The sequence below is a fragment of the Delphinus delphis genome, chromosome 14 (assembly GCF_949987515.2).
Source record: "Delphinus delphis chromosome 14, mDelDel1.2, whole genome shotgun sequence".
Classification (NCBI taxonomy): Eukaryota; Metazoa; Chordata; class Mammalia; order Artiodactyla; family Delphinidae; genus Delphinus; species Delphinus delphis.
Genome location: NC_082696.1, coordinates 14,976,235 through 15,000,334, shown reverse-complemented (window position 1 = coordinate 15,000,334; position 24,100 = coordinate 14,976,235). Strand labels below are relative to the sequence as shown.

At 45.7% G+C, this 24,100-nt stretch overlaps 1 protein-coding gene across 6 annotated transcripts in view; it reads left to right on the top strand.

The window, feature by feature from the left end:
* MTHFD1L (methylenetetrahydrofolate dehydrogenase (NADP+ dependent) 1 like) overlaps positions 1-24,100 on the top strand; it is a 195,584-nt gene that overhangs the window by 140,189 nt on the left and 31,295 nt on the right. For all 6 annotated transcript variants that reach the window (XM_060029784.1, XM_060029788.1, XM_060029785.1 and 3 more), the window contains 2 exons: positions 3,843-3,950; positions 6,080-6,232. In XM_060029784.1, the coding sequence (XP_059885767.1) occupies positions 3,843-3,950; positions 6,080-6,232 (261 nt within the window). The remainder of the gene's footprint in view (positions 1-3,842; positions 3,951-6,079; positions 6,233-24,100) is intronic.

Here is a 24,100-nt window from a genome sequence, read left to right as displayed (position 1 = left end):
AGAGCTCAGTAAATAGTGCATTCTGTTCATTAAATGTGTCATGAGTAGTACTAATCTGTCTTGTTGTTGTTTTGTTTCACTTCCAGGGAAAACGTAAGTCTTTAGTTAGCCCTCTTGCCCTCGCGCCATCATAATAATATTACGTAAGGTTTGTGCAGCGTGACATTTGTAACACACTGCGTGGCTTCAGTGCTTGCAGTGAAATGAGTACAGCAGCATATTCACCTCTCCCACTAGGAATGAGGTTGCATGATTCAGCCAAATCTAAGGGGCTGCGTTCTTCCTTAGCTCTCCTGTCCCACAGCAGCCCACGAACCCCCCACCTGAGCTGTTCTGGAGGGCTGGAGGAGCCCAGATGAACCAGGTTGCATGGGACCTATCACACTGCTTGGGTGACACCATATTCTGTGAGCTGCCTTCCCCTGAAAAAGCGTCACTGTCACATCACATGGAATCCTTGCTTTGTCAACAGGAAGGTCAGAAAATATTTATTCCATTTATTCAACTGTATATTGAGAGCCTACTCTTGTAGTCCAGGGGCTGTACTGTATCCCACCTCTACGTGAACAAGAGGTGGTCCTTGGCCTCAAAGAGTTTATAGGCTATTCTCAATTCTTCAGCTAACGAACATGGAATCTTTTACATTAGAAGTTACACTCAAGGTTTTCTCTAGCCCAGACTCAACTTTGCACTCGTGCGGTAATTCTGCAACAACCCGGGAGCCATACTCGGCTTACCCTGAACTCTGCCAGAGTAAAACAGCTCTGTTATTATAGCTTTTCCTTAAACATTTCCTTCTGATTTCTGTCCTTGCTTCACCTTCTGCCTTCCTGGAAAATAACGATCATTTCTTTCTAGAGTTGTCCCTTCTAGAGGTGGAGAGTCTTCTTTTTTTTTAAAAGAATCAACTTCATTTATTTATTTTTGGTTGCGTTGGGTCTTCGTTGCTGCGCGCAGGCTTTCTCCAGTTGTGGCGAGCGGGAGCTACTCTTCCTTGCCGTGCGCAGGCTTCTCATTGCGGTGGCTTCTCTTGTTGCGGAGCACGGGCTCTAGGCACGCGGGCTTCAGTAGTTGTGGCACACGGGCTCAGTAGTTTCGGCTTGTGGGCTCTAGAGCACGGGCTCAGTAGTTGTGGCTCACAGGCTCAATAGTTGTAGTGCACAGGCTTACTTGCTCCACAGCATGTGGGATCTTCCCGGACCAGGGATTGAACTGGTGTCCCCTGCATTGGCAGGCGGATTCTTAACCACTGCGCCACCAGGGAAGTCCTGAAGTGGAGGTTCTTCTCTGATTTCTCTTATGACATAGTTTACAAAAGGCCCCTTGCCACCCGGTAGATTTCAGCATCAGAGTTTGATCCTGGCACTGTTACCATCCGAGGTCCATCAGTGCATCCCAGCAGGGCATGGGCTTTGCTAGCAGCCACTCATTGCCAGGCCCTGCTGAACCTCTGGTGCCACGTAACACCCAGGTCAGAGCATTACAGGGCTATCGGATGGCAAAGAAGAGAACGCCCACGTGTGCTGGAGGACGGTCAGTACAGGCTTCCTGGAGATGCTGGCCTTTGGGATAGATCTTAGAGCGCTCAAGGAGTTTTAGCAGAGGTGATCTTGAGTTTTTCTTACTCACGTACATTTTAAGAAGGTCAGACTTGCAGTAGAGTGGATGGGGGTGTTAGAAGTGAAGAAACCAGTTAGGAAGCTGTCGTGGTAGGCGAGACCTTTAACATCTCAACCAAGAGCACTCTGAAGGGTCGTCTTCCCCACATCCTCACCCACGCTTGAAATTCTCATACTTTCAGTCTTGCTGATCTCACGGTTGTAAATTGGTTTTTCATCATTTTAATTTGCCTTTCCTTGATCACTAATGAGATTGGGCATTTTTTCATATTGTTATTAGTCACTCTTTTGCCTAGTATTAAATATTTGTTTGTCTTTTTCTGAATTTGTGGGAGTTTTATGCATTCTAGTAACTAATCTTTTAAATATTTGCAAGCATCTTCTCCCAGACTGTTCCTTATGCTTTATCCTTATTTCTGATGTCTTTTTTTTTTTTTAATACAAGGAACTTTAAGTTTTGATGTCAGATCTATAAATCGTTTTCTTTAAGGCGGAGTCTGTTGTTACCTTGTTTAAGAATTCCTTCCGTACCTCAGGATAATAAAGAATTCCCCAATTTTTTCCCCCAATATGTAGAGTTTTGATTTTGAAGATTTTGCCTTTGTTCCATATTGGACTTATTTAGGGGCCTGGTGTGAGGCAGGAATTTAATTTTATTTCTCCAGCCAAAAGTCAGTTGAATAGTCAGTCCTTTCCCTGTTTTGTGCCATGTCTACTATATACTGTCCCACACCTGCTGAGGTGTCCTTCTGTGTTCTTTGTTATCTTCCCTTGATTAATCATCTCGTCCTGTGCCGATTCCACATGGAATTAATCAGCATAGTTTTGTAGTATGATTGATACCTGGTATGGCAGGTCCCTTATCTTTGTTCTTTTGGTTTTATTTATTTTTGAAGTTATCTTACCTATTTTTGCCGTTACTCTTCATTAGGAATTTTAAAATTGGTTGGCCAAGTAACCTAAGTGCTCTTGGGATTTTTATTGGAATTGGATTGAACTAATAGATTAAGTTTGAGAGACCGACCTCTATTCAGTATTGCATCTCCTCACCCATGAACAAAGTATTTCTCTCCGTTGATTCAGATCCTCTTTTATGTCCTTCAGCGAAAGATCATAATGACTTGCACCTTCATTTCTTTTTTATTTGTTGAAACATCCAATATTTCAGTTCCAGACCACAGAGCAACTCTACAGTAATAAAAACTGTAGTAATAAAAAATACATTTTAAAGTAATTTGGGGTACTATCAATTGGCAGAGCAGAGCTAGCTTTTATTTTCTCCTGTTAGGTATATATCAGCAGTAATTCATGCAAATTTGCCACTGCCCAGCAAAGTCCTTGAGGGGGGCCATGAGAGGCTTCTGCCCCTTGGCTGACATCCATTCCGTCAGCACTTGGTCCAGCAGCCCTTCACTGAACAGTACATCCACCAACCATCTTCATTACATCTATGTGTTTTCTACCCCCAGTGAAATTAGGAACAATTTTGTCAAATGCTTTGCTTGAATTAAGAATCACTTTATCCATGGCACATCCCTTCCCTACTGAACCATCCTTGTTTCTGAAGAGGCCACTTTTAGTGTTTCACTAGCAACCTATATCCAAGCGTTGCATCCAACACTGTGGAAGAGTTTTCCATCTCCTCCCCACACACTTATTTGCCCATATCTAGTCTTCTCAGATTTGTCCCATTCTCCTTGTTGTCTCATAATTTGTTAAAGTGACACTAGGTTCAACCTCTGGTTTTCCAATAAAGTGTTTGATCACATTAGCATTTATATTAAAATCTCAACCCATTCCTGCTCACCAAAAAAAATGTGTCCTTTAGAACTGCTACATTTCTGTCATATAACCCAAGTTGAGACCCACTTAAACACCAGCACTATTTAGTTAGGAGACTTATGTTCTGGCTTAAAAGATCACTAAAAAGCATAGTATAAACTTCGTTAAAGGATGCAGTGGATAAGAATGATTCAACTTGATAAGCAGCCTCTGAACAGGTTGAACATCTAAGGCTTCTTACTTGCTAGTTGATCTCTGATCTGAAAATTTCAGGACATTAAGGATGATAGAAGAGAAAAGTGTTTGCTTCAAATACCACAGTTGATGAGGAGGGAATCTGGTAGTGAATTTTAAGCAATTACAGAAAATCTCACTAAGCTCTCCCTTAATTCTTTAACCAGCTTGAAGTTAACGATTTTGTTGTCATTTGTGTTTTCCCAGCTTCCAATTGTGGAAAAGATAAGAACCATCGCCCAGGCTGTCTATGGAGCCGAAGATATTGAACTCTCTCCGGAGGCACAATCCAAAATAGATCGTTACACGGAACAGGTAAACGTTGTGCATTTAGGGGGGAAGATCCAGCTTAGGCTTTTGAAATTATTCACCTTGACTTGAGAGCTGGTGTACGTCCCACCAGCTGAACTTGGCTTAATCTACTCTGTGGTCTACAAAAATTGAATGAATGTCCTTGGGTAGGACGTTAACTGTAATTATGGTGAGAGTACATACATCATTGACTTTTATGGTTATAAATTTGTCTAATACAGGTAGTGTCCCTGTTTAGCTGTGTGTGTGAGATCTTCAGCCCCTGCTAGTCAGCCAGAAACATTGAAACTGTTCCTGGATGTGCAGCAGTGGAGTCAAGAGTTAAATAATCTGTAGTGCTTCCTCTTACTGTCTTAAAAACGGTAGCGTGGTGCCAGGTCAGTCAAAGAGGACGGCAGCACATAGAGTCGGGGGTGCTTGGTATTCTTTCTTATACAAGTGCTTCATCGGCTTGGTGGTGAGATTGTCCACAGTGGCTGAAGGCTCCATCGCCTTCTGCCGTGCACATGGCCAAGATTCAGCAGCGAGAGTCTAGTCCTGTAATGGTTATGTCGAACAGGCTCCACTGCGGCGCGTTCGGCCACCTTAACCAAAGGGGCCATGTGCCTCAAACACCCCCTCCAGTTTGCTGTGATCAGATAGAAGTCAGAGCTCTTCAGGAGCTTGCTGGCAAAAGAGCTTCATGATGAGTATCACTGATCTATTTTTTTTTAATCCCCCAACTCCTAAATTCTATTTTTAAAGCATATTTAATATTTTGTCCTGTGCTACCAGCACTAGCCAGGGTATTCTCCCAGGTTTGGTAAGATAGTCGGCAATTCATTTCTTCTTAGGATTTTCCAAGAGCTTAGAATGCTCTTGGCTTGTGCTTTTTCATAAATGATCCTCAGACATTGCTGTACACACTGGCATTGTTCTGCAGTGAAATTTTCACTCATGTGCAATGAAATGAGTAAAATAAGGTCATTGTCATGAGGTGATTTTTTTAAATAACTTTTTAATAATGCTATTTAAGGACTATCATTGATTCGAATATTAGGTCCTTCCTGATGTTTTCTCAGGCTTAAAATCTTCTTTCTTTTGTGAAGTAATACAGTGATGGTATATAGCATATTGGGTTCTTAAAAAATATATTCTTACTGGCAAACTTTTAAATTGGCAAACCCATATCAGTTCATAAAAATTATGTCAATATTTGATTGATCTCTGAAACCCACAATTCTGGGCACCATTTCTGTAGGGCAGTTGTGATCGCCACCCAGCAGATTTCCGATCCGTATCTAAGAGTAAAGGGAACACCCCACCCCCAACCCCCGTTGATAGTACTCTGAAATCTTCCAAATAGTTCTAGGTTGAATCATAAGAAATTCTGTGTGGGTTACCTCTGAAGATTGCATTCCTTTTATCTCTGTCTGTCCACCGAGGGAATGTTCCTTAAAAGTTATGCGTCAAGTATGTGGTTGCAGTTAATTAGCAAAGTCTCTAAGGAGGCACTGTGTACCCTTAATCGGGACCAGGCAGCGAGGACACTGTCCTTTTTGTGAGACCCCACATGTGACTGCCTCCCCTTTCACCTTTGGAACTCTGGGTCAGGCATCGCCTTTGGTCCTTAAAAATAAGAGGCTTAAATAGTGACCTCATCTTGGTTCATATAATGTAATCGCAGATCAAATAGCCATGATTCATAAAACAACACAAAGAGGCTCTTTGCTTCCTGACAGCCTCTAAGAATGAGCGAACAACGGGACTAAAAAGCCTTGTCACAAAGCCTTTCTCCAGATTACCTTTCTGAGTGCCGGATATTAATATCCTTAGAAAGTGGTTTCTACAGCTGCTGCTGCTGCCTGCAGTTATTTGCTTGCCTGCAAATAGCCACCTTTTCTTCAAAGACACACATAATGCTGCCTTTCTGTAACAAGAATTATCCAAAGTAAGTAATCGACACCCTCAACTTGCCAGGTGATGATCTCGTGCAGATGAGTTTTTGTCCCATCTTCTTGTTCAATGAACAGGCAGTAACAAGCACTGTTGTATGTGTGGATCTGAGTCGTGGGGATTCTGTGGAGTGCGGGTCAAACAAGTAGAGATGAACGTTTATGCTCAAGGAACACCTTTCCTTTCCTTTCTTACAGGGTTTTGGAAATTTGCCCATCTGCATGGCTAAGACCCACCTTTCCCTGTCTCACCAACCTGACAAGAAAGGCGTACCCAAGGATTTCGTTCTACCCATTAGTGACGTACGGGCCAGCATAGGTGCTGGGTTCATTTACCCATTGGTTGGAACGGTGAGTGTGTAACATTCTCCAGAACCCTTCCGCAGTCTGTGTTGTCATGATGCCTGAAATCCTTATGCTCTGGGAATGCCTTACAGATTGGGTATTGGGAAGTAATTAATAGTATTTGCTCTTTTCCTAAATACTCTCTTCCACGGTGAAAAATGCACCTGCCATTTTGAATGGTTTGAATTTTTCTTTTCTTTATCTTTTTTTTTTTTTGCGGTACGCGGGCCTCTCACTGTTGTGGCCTCTCCCGTTGCAGAGCACAGGCTCCAACGCGCAGGCTCAGCAGCCATGGCTCACGGGCCCAGCCGCTCCGCGATCCTGCGGCATGTGGGATCCTCCCGGACCGGGGCACAAACCCATGTCCCCTGCATCAGCAGTTCCTAATCTGCCCTGTCTTCAGGATCCCTTGAGTCATAAAGTCGATTCCCCCCCTCATAGAACATAGAAGACAATAATTTGGGAGGAGCCAGTCTGCTGTTGAAGTGGTGGGGTGGCTTAGTGTAGGGCTTCCGGATCTTCACATCACTGCCCTGAGAATGATAAGACTTCACTGCGGTGGGATAGATGGAGGCCACCACCATGTCCAAGAGGCAGGACCAGCCCCCCACCCCAGGGCTGGGGAGATCAGTCTTTCAGCCTTCACCTCTTTGTCAGCACATTAAGGGGGGAGCTCTGCCTAAGAAAATGAGCAAATCACATGAGTTCTCGTTTTTGACCTTGTTGTGACGGGACATTGTTGCTATGGGATGGTTATTGTTATTTCAAAGCTTCTCTTTGGACGGAGGGGAGATAGCACGGAAGTGAAAGCTTATCAAAGCACTTAAAATCCACGATGATAGGCTTAGTACATAAAATGCTTCATTATAGCCACACAGAGAGATGGTGGTTTCCCTTGGTTTGTCTTCTCATCATGGGACGCCCCTGGATTAGATTCAGCACAAAAAATCTTGATCATCTCTGTTGCTGTCATTGTTGTTACAAGCTGATCAAGTCCAGACAGGAAACATAGCAATTTTTAAAATAAGCCATGTGGCTCTGTTGTTTAGGCAGTGGATGGGTAAAAAGTGCATAATGAGTACAGAGTTGCTTGCCTTCATGTTTACACGTTGCGTCTGATATTGGGCAAAGTGTTTTCAATAAGCGTTTTTTGAATTCTTAATGCCTGTGATGCACAGAGATACCAAGAGGAGTAGCTGTGAGGATATACTAAGAGGAGCAGCGGGCTGAACAGCACGGAGGCATCCAGTACGTGTGGGGTTGGTGTTGGCATTTGAAATACTCTCAGGGCACCGGGGAGGCAGTAGCTATTTCTTACCGGGTTGGGGGCAGGGGGTGTGTGGAAGAAAAAGAGAATCAACCTCTGAACTGGGGAAACGGTGAATTTTGACTCAAAGGCACAGAAATACATGGGACCCTTCCCAGCGTGGTCCAGTGTGGCTGGAGCTGGACAGGGGCTGAGAGGCTGAGAAATGGGATTAGGGTAGCAACACCAGGCCAGACTGTTAAGGATCTCAGCTGCCATCTTAAAGACCTTGGGTTTTATCCCATGCACACTGGGGAGTTACAGTAAGATGGGTTTCATGCCTGGTTTTTATTCTTTTTTTTTTTTTTTTTTTTTTGGCCGCGCCACGTGGCTTGCGGGATCCTAGTTCCCCCACCAGGGATCGAACCTGCGCCCTCAGAAGTGAAAGCCCAGGGTCCTCACCACTGGAAAAGAAAAATGTCTGATTTATATTTTAGAAAAACAGCTCTGGTAGCAAAGTGGAGAATGTTTAGAGGAAAGAGAACCAGACCCAGGGAGACATCGGCTGAGGCCAGAGGTAATCAAGGTTGGCATGGCAGCTGTAGAAGTAAATATGGGGAGTAGAGACGAATTCGAGGTATATTTTTATTTATTTATTTTGCGGTACGCGGGCCTCTCACTGCTGTGGCCCCTCCCGTCGCGGTGATCCGGACGCGCATGCTCAGCCGCTGTGGCCTCTCCCTTCGCGGAGCACAGGCTCCGGACCTGCAGGCTCAGTGGCCATGGCTCACGGGCCCAGCCGCTCCGCGGCATGTGGGATCTTCCCGGACCGGGGCACAAACCCGTGTCCCCTTCATCGGCAGGCGGACTCTCAACCACTGCGCCACCAGGGAAACCCTCGAGGTATATTTTGAAGGTAGCCACCTGCACGTGGGGCTCGGGGCAAAGGACACTTTTGGCCTGAGTGTAGACGGCGATGCTGTCCGTCGCGGAAGGAGCACAGTCAAGAAGACAGATGGGCAGAGCCAGAAATGCGTCTGGCCAGGACGTAGAGAGCTGAAAGGGCTTATAGGATCTATAAAATGGTCTGTGAATCCATGAGAAATACAGACACAGCACTCAGAAGAAAGGAACAGGCAGGAAGAAGGCCCTGAGAGCTTTAAGAATATACATGAGGGTGGACACAGGGGAGAAGCAAGGATATGCACGAGAGTAATAAGCGGTAAAGGATGGTACTAGGAAAACTGCCATGTTTCCGGAGCCAACGGGGTAACAGGAGCCCTCGAGGGTCTGGGCAGAACCATCGTAGGCGGCACAGGGAGACCAGAGAGTAACCGCAGGAGCTGGCGGTGGAGATTCCCATTGAGGGAGGCACAGCGACGGTGCTGGAAGAGAGAGAAGGGTTCAAATAAAACAGGTTCTGAATGGTAATTTTAGAAAAGGTGCAACTGAAGGTAAAAAAAAATTCAGATCAGTGGTCCAGGGGGCAGACGGGGAGAGGGGACAGATTGCAGAGGGGCACCAGCGACCTTTTGTGGGTGATGGAAATACTCTATATCAGCGGTCCCCAAACTTTTTGGTACCAGGGACCAGTTTCATGGAAGACAGTTTTTCCACGGATGGGGGAGGGGGGACGTTTCAGGCCATAGTGCGAGCAATGGGGAGCAATGGGGAGCAGCAGATGAAGCTTCGCTCGCTCCCTTGCCGCTCACCTCCTGCCGTGCAGCCGGGTTCCTAACAGGCCGCGGACTGATACCGTTCCATGGCCTGGGGGTTGGGGACGCCTGCTCTATATTTTAATTGTGGTGGTGGATCCATGACTGTATACGTGTGTCAAAACTCATAGACCTACACGTTTTTAAAGGGTAAAATTTATTGAGCATAATTTAATCTTATCTCAGTTAACAAAAACACGAGGAGAGCTTGCTTTATATTCCTTAGAATGGCCTCCCTGACGGCAGCTCCTCAGGGCCAAAGATCTGGTCTTCAGTCCATGAAGGCCTTTGCTTAGCAGAGCACAGCCGGATAGTACCCGCCCAGAGGGACCAGGGACAAGCGGCCACGAGGGTCCCAAAGAGCATGGAACAGTGGACACAACTGAGGAGGGAATTAGCTGAGTTCCTAATCTGCCCTGTCTTGTCCTGCACAGATTTGAAATCCTACCGTAGTTCTCCCAACAGATTCATTCATTCAGGGGACGTGCACATGGCCCTGTGCTCCATGCCGTGGGGAGCCCCCAGTAAAGCAGCTTTCTCCACTTCAGGCAGCTAGTAAAGGTAGATAGAAGGGAATTAACAAAGACAGTGGTTTGGTATAAAAAATCGTGAGTCAATAAATGATACCTTCTGAGTATCTGAGCATTTAAAAGTCATTAAATACCAATCATAATTTTAAATCTGTGGGGTCACTAAGCAAATAGTTGCTTGTGAGTCTCCTCCCACCTCAACTAATACCCTCACATCCACAGCCTTGTAAGACCAGTTCTGGAAAGCCAGGGTTCCATCAGCCACAGCTTGTGTGTGTGTGCATGACCACGAGTCCATCCCTCCGCCCCTCTGCTCCTCCTGGACGCCGGGCTGGTAGTTAGAAAATGAAGGTGTGAGCAGTCCTCGAGGGGTGGCCTCCGGCTGCCTGGGTTCCCTGAGGAGGTCCCGAGCCTCCACCCCCGGGTGGAGCTGTAAGCGGCAGGGCCCCGCGGTAAAATCCTCCAAAACAATCACGTGAGGAGCGAGGAAGGAAGCAGTTCCTGGAGGTCAGGAAGCATCACGTGGAGGCGGTGACCTGTGGTCTGCTTTCTGTGACAGAGCAGGAAGCCGCTGGTGTCCGGGGCAAACGCAACGCAGGAGGCCAGGATCGCCTAATAAGGGCTGGTATTTACTTTTACTTGACCCCGTCCGGGGCCCTGCCACAGTCTGTGAGAATGCTTCTAAGATTCATCATACGTGTGGGAGACCCAGTGTAGTAATTTCCTGCTGAGATGACCGAGGCAAAGGGGGATGGGGACACTGGGGGGGGCCTGGCTCCTGCAGGTGGGAAAATTCTAGCCTGATGAATCACCCTGACTCAACACGGGCTTATTCGAGTGCCTCTGAAGCACACATCCGTCTCTCCCCTCCAGGAAAAAAGCCCGAACTGAGACCTCAAAATCAGAAAGCCCCTCTGTTTTTCTGCATGGCTCGTTCATTCATTCACGCATTCATTTATACCTGTCGGGTGGGAGGTGCTGTAAGCCACATGGGGGTGAACGAGCTCCAGTCCTCTCCCGAGGGGCCTTACGGCAGATGCTGGAAGGAAAATCATACACGTGCAGAGCACCGTGGGCTTTACAGCAGAGGAGAAATCCCTTCTGGGGTGTCCTCAGGGGACGCCCGTCCTCCTGGCTGCCTAGTAGGTCTGAAAGTGGAGGATCTCAACACAGGCATGCCCCTCCTCAAACAATGAACATCTCCAGCTCTGCTGACTTTGGCAGATCGCACGGTGAAGTGCTGGAGAGTTTGGTTTTTTCCCCTCCAGATTTAGTTTTCTAAATATTTACGTTACCTTCCATCCTTACTTAGAGGCCAAAGTTTTCTACCACTGAATGATTTCATCATGTTTTATTTAGTTACTGCTTTAATTGGAGTTGATCACCAATTTGTGACCTCCAGTTGGTGTAGACACTTTACCAGTACATTTCACTTCCTGGTGCTGTTTTTATAGAAACACCCAGTCGTACATGGGTTCCTCAGCTAGGGCCATCTAAGACCTTTGCCCCATCCTTACGTGCACTGGCAGTGTTTTCTATCTCATTTTTCCTTCCTAAAATATCTTCGTTCCTACTAAGCTCCGTGTGTATCCTTGCCTCTCTTTAATGGCATTATTCTTGTATATTCTTTCCATCATATTATTGAAAGCTACAAAAGAGTATAAAATCCTTGACCAACACACCACCACTTAGTACCTCTCCTTGTAAGAAATAGTTTAGCAAATCCAGGTCTTTGATGTGGGGAGAAAAGAGCAGACTGTTTTTAAGATTTTCCAGCCCTATAGTCTACAGATTACCCTGTTAAGTTTCCAAAAATTCTTTCAAAGCTTATGGTTTCGAGTGCTCAATAAATCTCATAACTTATAAAACTTCTCCAAAACAATCTCATTCCCCACCCCTTCCCCAGTTTAGTAGGTGGTCTTTGTCTGGTGGTCCCATTGCTTTGATATTGTCTTTAGGTTTTTATAATTTATCAGGGCTGTTTAATCACTTGACATAAATTTTGTGACATAAAAACATTAATATGTAAGCAAAGTTTATAAAATTATATTATTGGGAAATAAATTACATTCCATATAGAAAAGACTAAAAAGACACCAAAATGTTGACAGGGGGCTGTGATATTATGAACAGCTGCTTTTCTTTTCTGCTTATTTCAAATGACTGCATCAAGGATATGTCACTTTCATGACATGAAAATACAATAAATAGAGAAATGGTAAACTGAAAGTACTTGGGGAAACGTTTAGCCAGGGCCAGTTAGTTGCAAGGGAGTCAGAGTACACGTATGGCAGGCGGAATTAGGCTGGTAGAATCATCTTGCCCTTCCTGGCTTTCTTGTAGTGTTTTAACACCTGAAAATTGGGACACCAAAGAATGGACAAAAGAGCTGGAATGTTCCTCTAAGAAGTGCGCTCCTGAGTATGGTTTGTCGAGTCTTGTCAGATGTTTGCTGGCCCCAAACTCTGCTAAGGAAATGCAAGATCGTTTTTTCCATGTTAATTTGTTTTCGTGCAGGGCTTCCTCACACAGTGACGTGTTGTCAGAACAGTTGGCTTGGAGAGGTGTCCAACCAAGTGTGAATTCCCAGCAGAAGTCCATTTGAAGGTAGTTTTTGGTGTCTCGGACTCTTTTCCTTTGATATCACATCAAGGCAATGAGATTAGCTCCTTAGAGGAACTTAGAAGTCCTCTTGAATATGAAGTCTTCTCTATTGACAAACTTAGGACACAAAATTAGGACCTAATGGTTATTAAGGACAAGAATATGAGCTGGAATCTTGGGCTTAAGCCATCCTGCAGTTTACCCTGAAGGGATTAAGACTTCCTACAGTGTTTACGTGGTGTTCGGTGCCAGTTAGAGCCTTTCTGGGGGACACAGTGGCTACTTGAAACTGTGGAGAGAATCCTAGGGCTTTGGCCTCACAGACCAATGGGGAGAGAGAAGCACCTAGGCTGGGGGCTGTAAGATGCAGTGCGTCAGAGCTCCCAGTCCGTCTGGAGCAGTGATTCTCACTGGGCAGTTCCCCTGTTCCTTCCTACACCCTTCACTTTGGCCCCTGTGCTCTTTCTGGAACAGACCGTGTGATCCTGGGCACTGAATATATATGTACATGCCATGATTGGTCTGGGCTGGCCCCATCAGAGCACGGAAATCTGTCCAGGGAAAGGGGACTAAAACATCATCAGTAAAACAAACAGCTCATTGAACGAGCAAACGGGCCCTGGTGTGGCCTCCATTTCCACTCTGACCTGACCTGGCCACATCTCTACACAGGTGCCCCACTGACAACCTCGCTTAGCTTGACTCTGGAAAGCAGGAAACTGCTGGAGCGTGTTTGGGAAATCAGTGATGTCATCCACAGCGAATGCTGGGTGGAGAGTTACTGGTCTGCGGGGAACGGGGGCCAGTGAAAGCGCAAGCTGGGGCCCCACCCAGCCAAGTCATTGCCGTTTTCTTTCTCACATTTCAGTTAAGCTCACTTTGTTTTCCGTTCTCCTCCCTCTCCTGTAAAAGTATGTACTGAATGTTTTGTTTCCGCTGCATCTGATTCAGGTCAGTGGTGAAGTTATTCTGCAGCTCAGTGGGGAGATGTTTCCCTCCTGGCACACCGACCCTACTCAGGGATGCATAGTTACAAACTCGGTGCACTCGGTTAGGCATGAATTAACTCAGACCTTGTAGGTTTCAACCCAGTGCGCTACTCCTCACATTTTCCAGAGATTCATGGCCAGGTACACACACTCACTCCTCAAGCTGCCTTTATTTTTTTAAATAAATTTATTTATTTATTTATTTATTTATTTATTTATTTATTTATTTATGGCTGCGCTGGGTCTTCATTGCTGTGCAAGGGCTTTCTCTAGTTGCAGAGAGGGAGCTACTCTTGGTTGCAGTGTGCAGGCTTCTCATTGGGTGGCTTCTCTTGTTGCAGAGCACGGGCGCTCGGCATGCAGGCTTCCGTAGTTGTGGCGCGTGGGCTCAGTAGTTGTGGCTCGCGAGCTCTAGAGCACAGGCTCAGTAGTTGTGGCGCACCAGCTTAGCTGCTCCGCGGCATGTGGGATCTCTCCCCGGACCAGGGCTCGAACCCATGTCCCCTGCATTGGCAGGTGGATTCTTCACCACTGCGCCACCAAGGAAGTCCCCCCAAGCTGCCTTTAAATGAGATGGCTAAGCAGTCGTGTTGTCAAGAGCTTCCCGTCCTGTGAGATCACACAGAAGGTCTGTCGGAAGCTCAGCGTTGGGCATATTTCCTGCAAAATCATCCTCCTCCTCTCTCCTTTCCCTCACTCTCCTCTTGCCTTACTTTCCCCACACACACCACCCACCACCCCCCCGACAAATAAAGAAGCTCTTAGCTTTATTTATTTATTTATTTATTTTTTCCCCAGTACGCGGACCTCTCACTGTTGTGGCCTCTCCCGTTGCGGAGCACAGGCTCCGGACGCGCAGGCTCAGCGGCCATGGCTCATGGGCCCAGCCGCTCCGCGGCATGTGGGATCTTCCCGGACCGGGGCACGAACCCGTGTCCCCCACATCGGCAGGCGGACTCTCAACCACTGCGCCACGAGGGAAGCCCTCTTAGCTTATTTTTTTTAAGTCTCTTCAAGTGACCTTCCTAACTCCCATGTTCCCTGGCCCCAGTTAACCCGACACCTGAAATCTCTGTGATTAGTTTGAAATCATCCAGACTCGCTGCACACAAAAGAGTATAAAATCCCTCCCCATCTGGCCTCACTTCCTTTGTATCGCTGTGTCCTTTCACCCCATTTGTGTGGACCTGGTCGGGTTCCTCTTCTCCACCCAGCTTGGGTCTCTCTCCCACTGCTCTTCTTATCTCTACATCAGGATTTCCTGCTTTCTCCCAAACGTGCCCTTCCTCTGGAGCAGGCATCCCTCACTTCCTCGTATCCTGACGTGGCTGCAGCAAGTGGCCCAGTTGCTCTGTGACCATGCCCCCTTCCCGGTGTCCAGAGGAGAGGCACACGTGTATCTGTCCAGCAGGAGATAACTCATCCCTGCCTTTTCAGTCTGGCATGTTTCAGCAGAAGGGAAGTGACCAGCGGCATTCTCGATTTCCAGAAACTGTTTATCAGGTTGATGAGACACAGGAAGCTTTGTGACTCAGGAAAATGTTTGCCCCTCTACCACATACTGTTATCTAGGTCTAGTCCATTTGTTTCAATGACCTTTTCTCCCTGAGTTTGATGCTAATGTTGTTTTGTTTTGTTTTAATATTGTGGTTTTTTAAATTTTATTTATTTTTATCTTTTGCTACGTTGGGTCTTCGTTGCTGCGCGCGGGCTTTCTCTATTTGCGGCGAGCGGGGGCTACTCTTTGTTGCAGTGCGAGGGCTTCTTATCGCTGTGGCTTCTCTTGTTGCGGAGCACGGGCTCTAGGCACGCAGGCTTCAGTAGTTGTGGCACGCGGGCTCAGTAGTTGTGGCTTGTGGGCTCTAGAGCGCAAGCTCAGTGGTTGTGGCGCATGGGCTTAGTTGCTCTGTGGCATGTAGGATCTTGCCAGACCAGGGCTCGAACCCATGTCCCCTGCACTGGCAGACGGATTCTCAACCACTGCACCACCAGCGAAGTCCAATGCTAATATATTTTTAGCATAAATATAAAATTACTTCAAATGAAATCAGCCTCAGCCTGGGAAACGTGCTGAGTAATAACGTTACCAGATATTTCTATTATTGAGTTAATTATTTTTTAATTGGCTTAAATTTTTAACTTACCACTAGTCATCCCTATGTGTAGGCTCTGTCTTTCTTACTTTCTATGAACCTAGAAAAGGGTACTTGTGGCGCCTAAGTGTCCACCCCTATCATCAGCGTACTGACCTTTTGTTTTCTCTAGGGATTGATGAAATTGGCCCATTCCTCTTCCACTTCCATCTCTAGCCTACTTGTTTCCTGCCACATTTAGCAGTTTGGATTCAGAGCATAAAACTGCCAATCAAGATATACGCAAGTCAGAAGGAAAGACATCCATGAAAGTGTCTGGCGCTCGTGGCGCTTCTCTTTGTTCTGTGCCTCTTGGTTGCCTTTGTTTACTTTGTTATCCTAGTCCGTACTAAGAGGCATATAGTCAGAAGCAGCTAAGCAGTTTAAGAAAGGGTAATAAAATTAATACAAACCAAAATACCAGCTTTCAAATTAAATAAATGGGCCACCGTCAGAGTCAGTTGGAGCATTTGGTGGGAATGAATGAACAGGAAGAAAAGCTAGATTGAGAAGAAGGATATGACGCTTTCAACTGGGATTGTAATTTGAGGGAGGAATATGGTTGATGTTATCTGGAGCTCATAGCAGTTCACAGGCTTAACTATGTACGTGTTCATCAGAGTATCCACCCATGGACATCAGATTAAACGTTAAAATAAAAATAGTATATGTCCCTATAAAACATTTGTGGTATACTGCTTTTGGAAAAGTTGGTTCCCCCCTGCTGTTTTCTGGGTATCATTGAAAATTCAAAACATTTTATACCAGTGACTATAGCCAGATCTAATTAAATCAGGGAACAAGTATAAAGTAGGTATTAGAGAAATAGTTTATGTTGAGTTAAGTGATCAAACAGAGGTATTTATGTACATAGTCCCTGGAAGACCCAGAATGAAAATTCATAGTCACACTGCCACCCTTCTGTAAGGATTTCCAGGGGTACCTGCATTACGTATGTGCCCTTGGCCAGTGTGCTGAGGGGGAGACCTAGGGCTAAGAATACAAGCTGAATCCATAGTGTATGTCAGTCTCCTGTTTGAGACTTACCCCAACCCCAAGAATCAGCTCTGGGGAGTGTAAAGCCTGTGAAAGTCACTGGGTAACCCCCGTGCTTCTTTGTTCCTTCCAAAATCCATCATCCAGTTCTCAAATGTATCTGTGTTTCTTCTCTGAAGACATATTTACTCACTCCAGAACCTTCCCCCAGGACTGGCATTGTGACCCCCTACTCACCTCCCAACACTGCATTTCTCACTCAAGCACACCTCTGCCTTTGTGCTGCCAGCTCTACCCAGCTAAGGTCTCTTGCACTTATTTCCTTTGGGTGTCCTATCCTTTATCAAGTCGCCTTACCCAGTGTCTCCTGTTAATCCAGGCCTCCCCAGGGTAAAGACCCTGCCTTTGGTTCCCTTGATCTGTCCACACTGGGGAGTCCAGTGTAGAACGTACGGCTGAGCCAACCCAGTGTGAGGGGGTCAGCCAGCTGCGCGGAGGGCACGGGGGTCCTTAAGGTGTCCTCTGCCGATGTGACCTCACAGTATCAGGATCTCCACTCCAGTCCCGGTCTGGAAAAGCACATCTTGTAAGACACTAAGGGGACAGGCTCAAATGCCCACCTATCTTATCTGCTTGTAACTCCAGCCTTTCGGGGTCAGTGCCGTAGCCCTTCTTTTCAAACCAGTTACTGACCAGCAATGCTATAAATCAGGTCTAAATATATTTTTCTTAACGTGTTTAGATATGGACTTACAGATCGAATATCTCACCAAGCTGTATCACTTGGCATACGGCCGTTTGTGTGGAAACTGCTTGTCACATTTTGTGTTAATGAATCTCAGCCCTCATTTCAGTGGGAATAATAATAATAAATAATAGCTCTTAGTGCATGTGGTATAGGCCCAGGATGGGGGCAGTAGTGGTAGAAATGGAGAGGATGGTGTGTGGCCAGGAGACGACTGGGAGTCACAGAAACTGCACATGGATGGAATATGAGGAGGGGTCCAAGGTGACTCCCGAGGACCTGGAAGGAAGGGCGCACAAAGAGCGAGCTGGTGTTTCAGTGGAGGTGACTGGGAGCGCCATGTTGTCTGAGGTGCCTGTTGGATTTCCCCGTCAAGTCATCCATCAGCCAGTTAGAAATTCATTTTTGGAGCTCTGGAGAGAGGCCAGAGCAAAAACATGGAGACTTCTTTTACGTTCGGGTGATACAGTCTCCAAGTTCCCTTCCAATTCAAAACATTGTTGCCTGTCTGACGTGCACTATGCACTGGGTGACCGAGGCGGGAAAGACCCAGCCCCTGCCCTGGATGCTTAGTGCTGACAGACTAATAGATCCAAGCAAAGTGTTGAAGGTGCCGGGTTGAGGAAGGGGTGCTCGCTTCTCCTGAGGGAAAGGACAGCCGTGCAGAGAAGCTGCCTGGAAGTGCCCTTGGTGTCCTGAAAAAGGGCAGCGTTTAGGGGGGAATCATTCCAGACAGACCAGTGGGCAGGCACCTGACTGCAGATGCCCTTAGACCCTGTAGTTAGGAGTTGAACTTGACCGTGAAGGCAGTGGGAGGGAGCCCTTAACCAATGGAAGGATATAATGAGATCATTCCAAGGCCTCTGCCTTGACAGCTCCAGGGGGCCCTTCACAGCAGTAAGTGTGAATGGTTGTCCCTGGGCATGGGCAGGGCCACCTCCTGCATGGCCACAACAGAAGGTCTCTGGGTCATTCTTTATTGCCTTTGAGGCAGAAAAGCAAAACTTCCAGCAGTTTCCCTTGCCCGGGCTGGTGAGCCCTGTTCCAGGCTGGACCTTGTACTAGGTAACAAGGAAAGCCAGAAGCGTCAAAACGGGCAGCTCCAGGCTGTGTCTGGGGACAGATGAGCTGTTTCTGCACTCTATGCGGTTGCCTGTAGTGAAATACTATTTCTGTGTCCATTTAGTCATTAAGCCTCGATAATTTGGTTTCTGAATGGACCGTGATTTGCTGCAGGTCAGAGGCTTTGAAAGTTGTTTCAAGCTACATTACACAAATAAAGAGAATTCTCCTAAAAATAAAGGAAGTAATCTTTTCTCTGTCTGAGACACCATGCATAATTTGTCGAACTTGCACAAATATTTCCAACCCATCAGAATCCTCTGTTTTCAGCGTGTTTGCCGCTCTATCACAATTATTATAAGCCCATGGGGACCAGTAACCTGGGTTTCCACTATCTTTGCTCTTTCTTTTTATGGAGCAGTTCAGTCTGCTTACAGGTGGCAAAGAGTTAACTTGTCATCAAAGCTGTAATATCACAATGATATGTGAAAAGTTCTCCCTGAAGTGTAAGTGCCAAGTACTTGCTCATATTAAGAGACAGTTTTTTGTTTGGGCCTGAAAATAATTATAACAAGGACTCTTCTGCAAAAGGTCGGTTCTCCAAGTTGCATATGGTCAGTCCAGTTCCCCGTTCCGTGATGTGGTTGGCGTTCCCTCCAAAGTTTATAAAATAATGAATTTAGAAATGACTCATTTGTAGTCCTTTATGCCATCTATTTAAAGAAATAGTTTTCACATGGGTAAAAATCATTGCATAGGTAGCTGTAAGTTCTTTATTATTTACAATAACCACAAGTGACTTCTTTTTTTTTTTTTCGAAGTTGTTTTGACAGCCGGAGGTTGTTATTTTAATTTTGATAAGTTTGTCACAAAGAATGGAATGTGCTCCATTTTAGAGATGGAAAAGTTTGGACAGGGAGAGAGGAGAGAGGCACCACCTAACAATGGGATACCAAAAGGAGATCTATTTGACTTCTTTGAAGTGCTTTTAGTTTTCATTTGCGGCTTAAATTGGAACCTGCTATCTTTCTTTGGAGTAGAATGCATTACAGACAGAAAAAAAAAATATATCGCTGTAACCACATCACTGGAAAAAGAACAGAAGATTTCAGGAAGAAGAAGAATATTAAGTGTATGGATTAGAATTTCAGACAGAGTCTTCTTGTCTTTGGACAATAAATAGTTAATGGTACATGGAAACCCTGATGGGGAATCTCTGCAGCACTGAAAAAAAAAATGCCCATAAATCCCTCTTCAGCACTTCTTTGTGTTCACACATTCAAGCTGAGGACAAGGGTGGAATGTCCAGTTCATCTCAAGTGCACGGGGCTACTCTGCATCTTACCCTGACATCCTGTCCTCCTTCCTGTGTTATCAACATGCAGGCACTGCTCTCTGTGTATTATTAAACACAAACAAAAACTCTGTCTACAGTAGTTCTGTACGTTTTCACAGATCTTCTATTGTGATTTTATTTCTTCCGTATCTTCTCTGTTGAGCACATAAGCTCACATCTTTTCTAGCCCCCAAAATAATCCATTCTCTTCCCCTAGATGTAATGTGTGATGCGAAAAGGAATCATTGAAGGGAGGGTTGAAGATACTAATGTCTGGATAGTTTCAGGACCGGAATGATTGTCTCTAAATACATACAGCAGCTATATGCTTATAATGTTTAATGACTTGGAGAAATAACTGGTTTGTTTAGTGGGAAAATAAATGGGATTCATAGACTATAATGTCAACGGTGTAAAAATGCATAGAAAAAGCAAGTAGAAACAAAGGGATGTTTACTTAAATTACAACGATAAAAATTAAAACTGTAATCAGCACTAACATCAGAGCCAGACAGCGTTTTCAGCAGTATATATTAACTCATCTGATGCTCACTGCCCCCTTCCAGGTAGGTAACATCACTGCCCTTGTTTACACAGAGGGAAACCGAGGACAGAGACATTAAGTAAATTGCCCTGATCATGGAGCCAGTAAGTAGTAAAACCTTGATTCAGCCCCATCGTTGCCTCCTCAGAAATATTATATCATCTTCCTGCTGATTATATGGCCTTATTTTCACATCCTATCCATTACTGGACACGAGCCTTGATTCTGGTAGCTGTCCAATTAGAAAGAGTGGCTTCAAACGACCTGTTCTAAAACTAATCCCATTATGTGAGCAGATGATATCCAAAACCTTATTGCTTGATAGCCATTAATTGCATTATAGCTTTAATATTGTAGTAACTTAGGATAAACTGTCTAACTAAACTTTGGGTTGCTTGGCAGAAAGCTGTGTTGCTCAAAGGTAAATTTTTCATTGTGACATTTTTCAACCAGGCTTTCCTGGTTGAAACTATTGCCTTGAGTATCTTCTAAATCAGAATAATGTCACCCTTTTTTTTTTTTTTTTTTTGATGTGGATCTTGGTGTTTCTGTCACCCATTAATGAATGTGCTTTAAAAGGTCAAAGGGGTCCAGAATTGTTTTCTACTGAGCTCTTTCTCTCTTGGGGATAGGTTGGTCATCTCTTCAGGTGAGAGACTTGATTTGGTTCCTTAATTTCACAAAAGTATTGTCAACCCTACCAGCCCAATGATTGATGTGCTAGGCCGTAGGACCCTGCTCAGCCAACGTGATAGAATAGAGTCAGTCCCTGCTGTCCCTGGAGATTATAACCCTGACCTGTCGGCTGCCAGGCCCAGCGCTTGGCACACAGTAGGTTCTAGCTATTGAATGAATTTCTTCCGATCTTAAGTGACAGTAGTATTTTGGGGTTATTTACTTTGTTTTCTGTGCTGTTTTCCCAAGGAAATGGAAATACCTTTTCAAGACACATCGTTGGCCTGAGTGTTCTCCCCTTTTTCTTGGGTTGTCAAGAAGCTCTGAAACTAATAAACAGCTCGGTTCTAATAACTGTAGGATGCCTGGACCACACACCTACTTTCTAACAGGACCTTGATGTTTATTCAGTGTATATTTTCCTGATTCCTGTCAATTTCTTAAACTTCATTTTAAAGTAAAAGCCTCCTGAAGTTGTTTGCTGAAAACCTCCACCTTCTGAAACCAGACTTCAGAAGATTAGGGGGCAAAGTCGAAATAGAGATACCACCCAGAATGCTCCAGGGCTAAAGAGATCTAGACTTTCACACACACACACACACACACACACACACACACACACACACTCATACAATATGTATACAATAAAATGTGTTTCTACTGTATCTTTCTCAATGCATACACTGCCCAGAATAGTCTTACCTTTGAGGAAAGCACTACACAAAATCCTTATTTTCATTGCCATTCAGGGACGGCCCACGGCTTATAGATTAGCGGTTTCAATTTCTTCTTTCCGTGTTTCATTTCCGTACCTAGTAAGGGCTTAAGCTGATTGACCGCACTGACGTTTTAATGAAATATAAATAGCTTCACAGAGAGACAAGAACGATATGTATCTAGTGCAGCTTGAGACTCTGGGCAGGTCGGGACCATGTTGGGTTTCATAAAGGAGCAGGAAGTATGGGGGCACTGATTCTTGGGGTCTGTCACATCCGTGTTTGGCCTTTGGTGGAGGCTGCTTTTCTGATCCTGCAGAAGCTTGTTGGTACTCTTTGCAGAAATGTGCCATTTGCTTGCTTTTAAGGATGACCCACAGGCCAGCAAGAATCATGAACTGCATTATACACTTGCAAATTCTTCAGTGACATCGATGATAATTAGCCTACAGAAGCCCACTGAACCCTCATGACAGAGCTGTACCGTGAAAATTATGCTCTGTGGGATACGTGTCATTTGTCCCCCACCTCCCCAGAAGGGAGAGCCACGGCTCACGCACACACCCAACCCTGTACCTGCAGCAAAGCCCTGGTCCCCTCCTTCCCGAGGACTCCTGCCCCCATCTGCATGGCTGGGCATGGCCTGGCCAAGTGCTAAGAGCATCTGCAGGTGTGGACCATGGGTTGTTTTTACTGTTTTAACTTATTTGATGACACTTGAACCAATATAGCGCCTTTCTCAAAACTTCGGAAGGAATTTTTTTTTTTTTTTTCCACCAGAAGTGAGACAGCATCAGGATGAAGGGCAGGATGGTGCCGTGGTGAGCGCCCTAAATGAGGCATTGCCCCATCTCGACTTAAAGTCTTGCCTCTGCCCCAGGCCAAGGCCCTTCACCTCGCTGATGAGATGACGGCCTCTGGTCTCTGTCAGCTCCAAGCCACTGTAGTCCTAAACTGGATGTTGATTGGGTTTTTTATCAAATCAGAGTATAAAATTTGAGCATGTCCTTCTCTTTTGTGAGAAACGACAACTGCTAAATGATGCAGATGTTCTAAAAGCTATCAGGTACTTACCTAAGTATTAAGGCCCTTCTCTTACCATTTTGTTAAATAATTTTTATTCCTGAAAACTAACCGAGATACTGAGTATTCTTGCTAATCAAGGCACGTAGATTGGCATTTGCCAGAGCAGTTTCTCAAGTTTACCTGACCCTGCATTTCAGACACTCAGCCTGGAGGTTGGCTGTGCTCTCTGTCCTGAGGACATGTGTACACATCATCCATGAGGTGGTAGGGAAGGGCTCTTCCTCGGTACGTTGCCTAATGCACCGGGGAGTCAATTTCATTTACAGGTAAGTCAGTGTTTCCAATGGATTTGGGCTCTGCTTGGTTCCAAATTCAAATCCTTCATATATTGTAGGAAGGGAACAGTAGAGACTTGAAGAAGGACATTAGGATTTAAGTGAAGGGCAAGGCAAGCCACGGTCAGCAAGCGGACGTCTCTTAGATAAACAGCACTGAATTTGTGGGAAGCAATTGGGAAAAATCTGCTGAAAACACTTCAGTTAATATTTACATAGTAAAGAATCATATGCATTGCCCCGGGGTGGGTTATGGACAGAAGGTAGAGGACCACATGGGTCTGAGAAAAGGGAGCTCTGGAGAAGACGATTTTATTGTCATCACCAGGAGAGTCCAGGGCAGAGAGTTCTGTCCTTGGCAGTGACTAATCCTCTTCCTTTAGATGCACTTCAGATACTCAAGCTAATGGTGATGATTCATCAGGGCATTCGAGCTTAATGAATGCATCACTGTGCGACCACACAAATGCCTTATTTCTGATTCACTCATACAATATTTATCGAAGAGCGCTGTGCACTAGGCCATGAGAAACAAACAAACAAAACAACAAAAGGACTGGACCTTGCCCTCATGGAGTTCACGGGCTAGTGAGGGGCAGCAGTTAAATATATTAACACCTTAAAGAGCCGAGCGCTCTTTCCTCCTGAGAGACAGAGGGATGCAGAGGTGCCCCAGAGCCCATGGGAGCAGATGGCACTGGGAGCTGGCAGGGTTGGGGAGCTCAGGCTGGGCATGGGGTTGCCTCATCCTACTTGTGAGGGATGAGAAGAGGCTAGTCAGGTGACGTGGGACAGGAAAACAACAACACATAAAGCATCAAGGTGAGACGGAACGTGGTGCTATGGTGATCGTGCGTGCGGGCAACAAGAGATTTGGACGGAGCGAGAGCAGTGACACTGGGCAGGAAGCTAAGGCCCAGGTCGTGCGAGGCCTTGAGGGCCAAGCTTAGGAATCAGAACTGAATTCTGCAGGACCTGTGGATTTTAAGCAGAGCAATGTCATCACTGTGTTCACAGTTTAGAGCCATTTGGAGAGAAAGGAGACCACAGGCATGAATACCTAGTTAGGAGGTGGTAGTACGGATAGTTAGGAAGGCGAGAAGCGCACAGCCTAGCCTGCAGCAGAGCCAGTGAAGGTGAAGGAGGACATGGATACCAGAGGGATTATGGGGGTAGAATGAGCTGGACTCAATAAGCAGGAGAGGGGAGGAGAGAATTCAGAA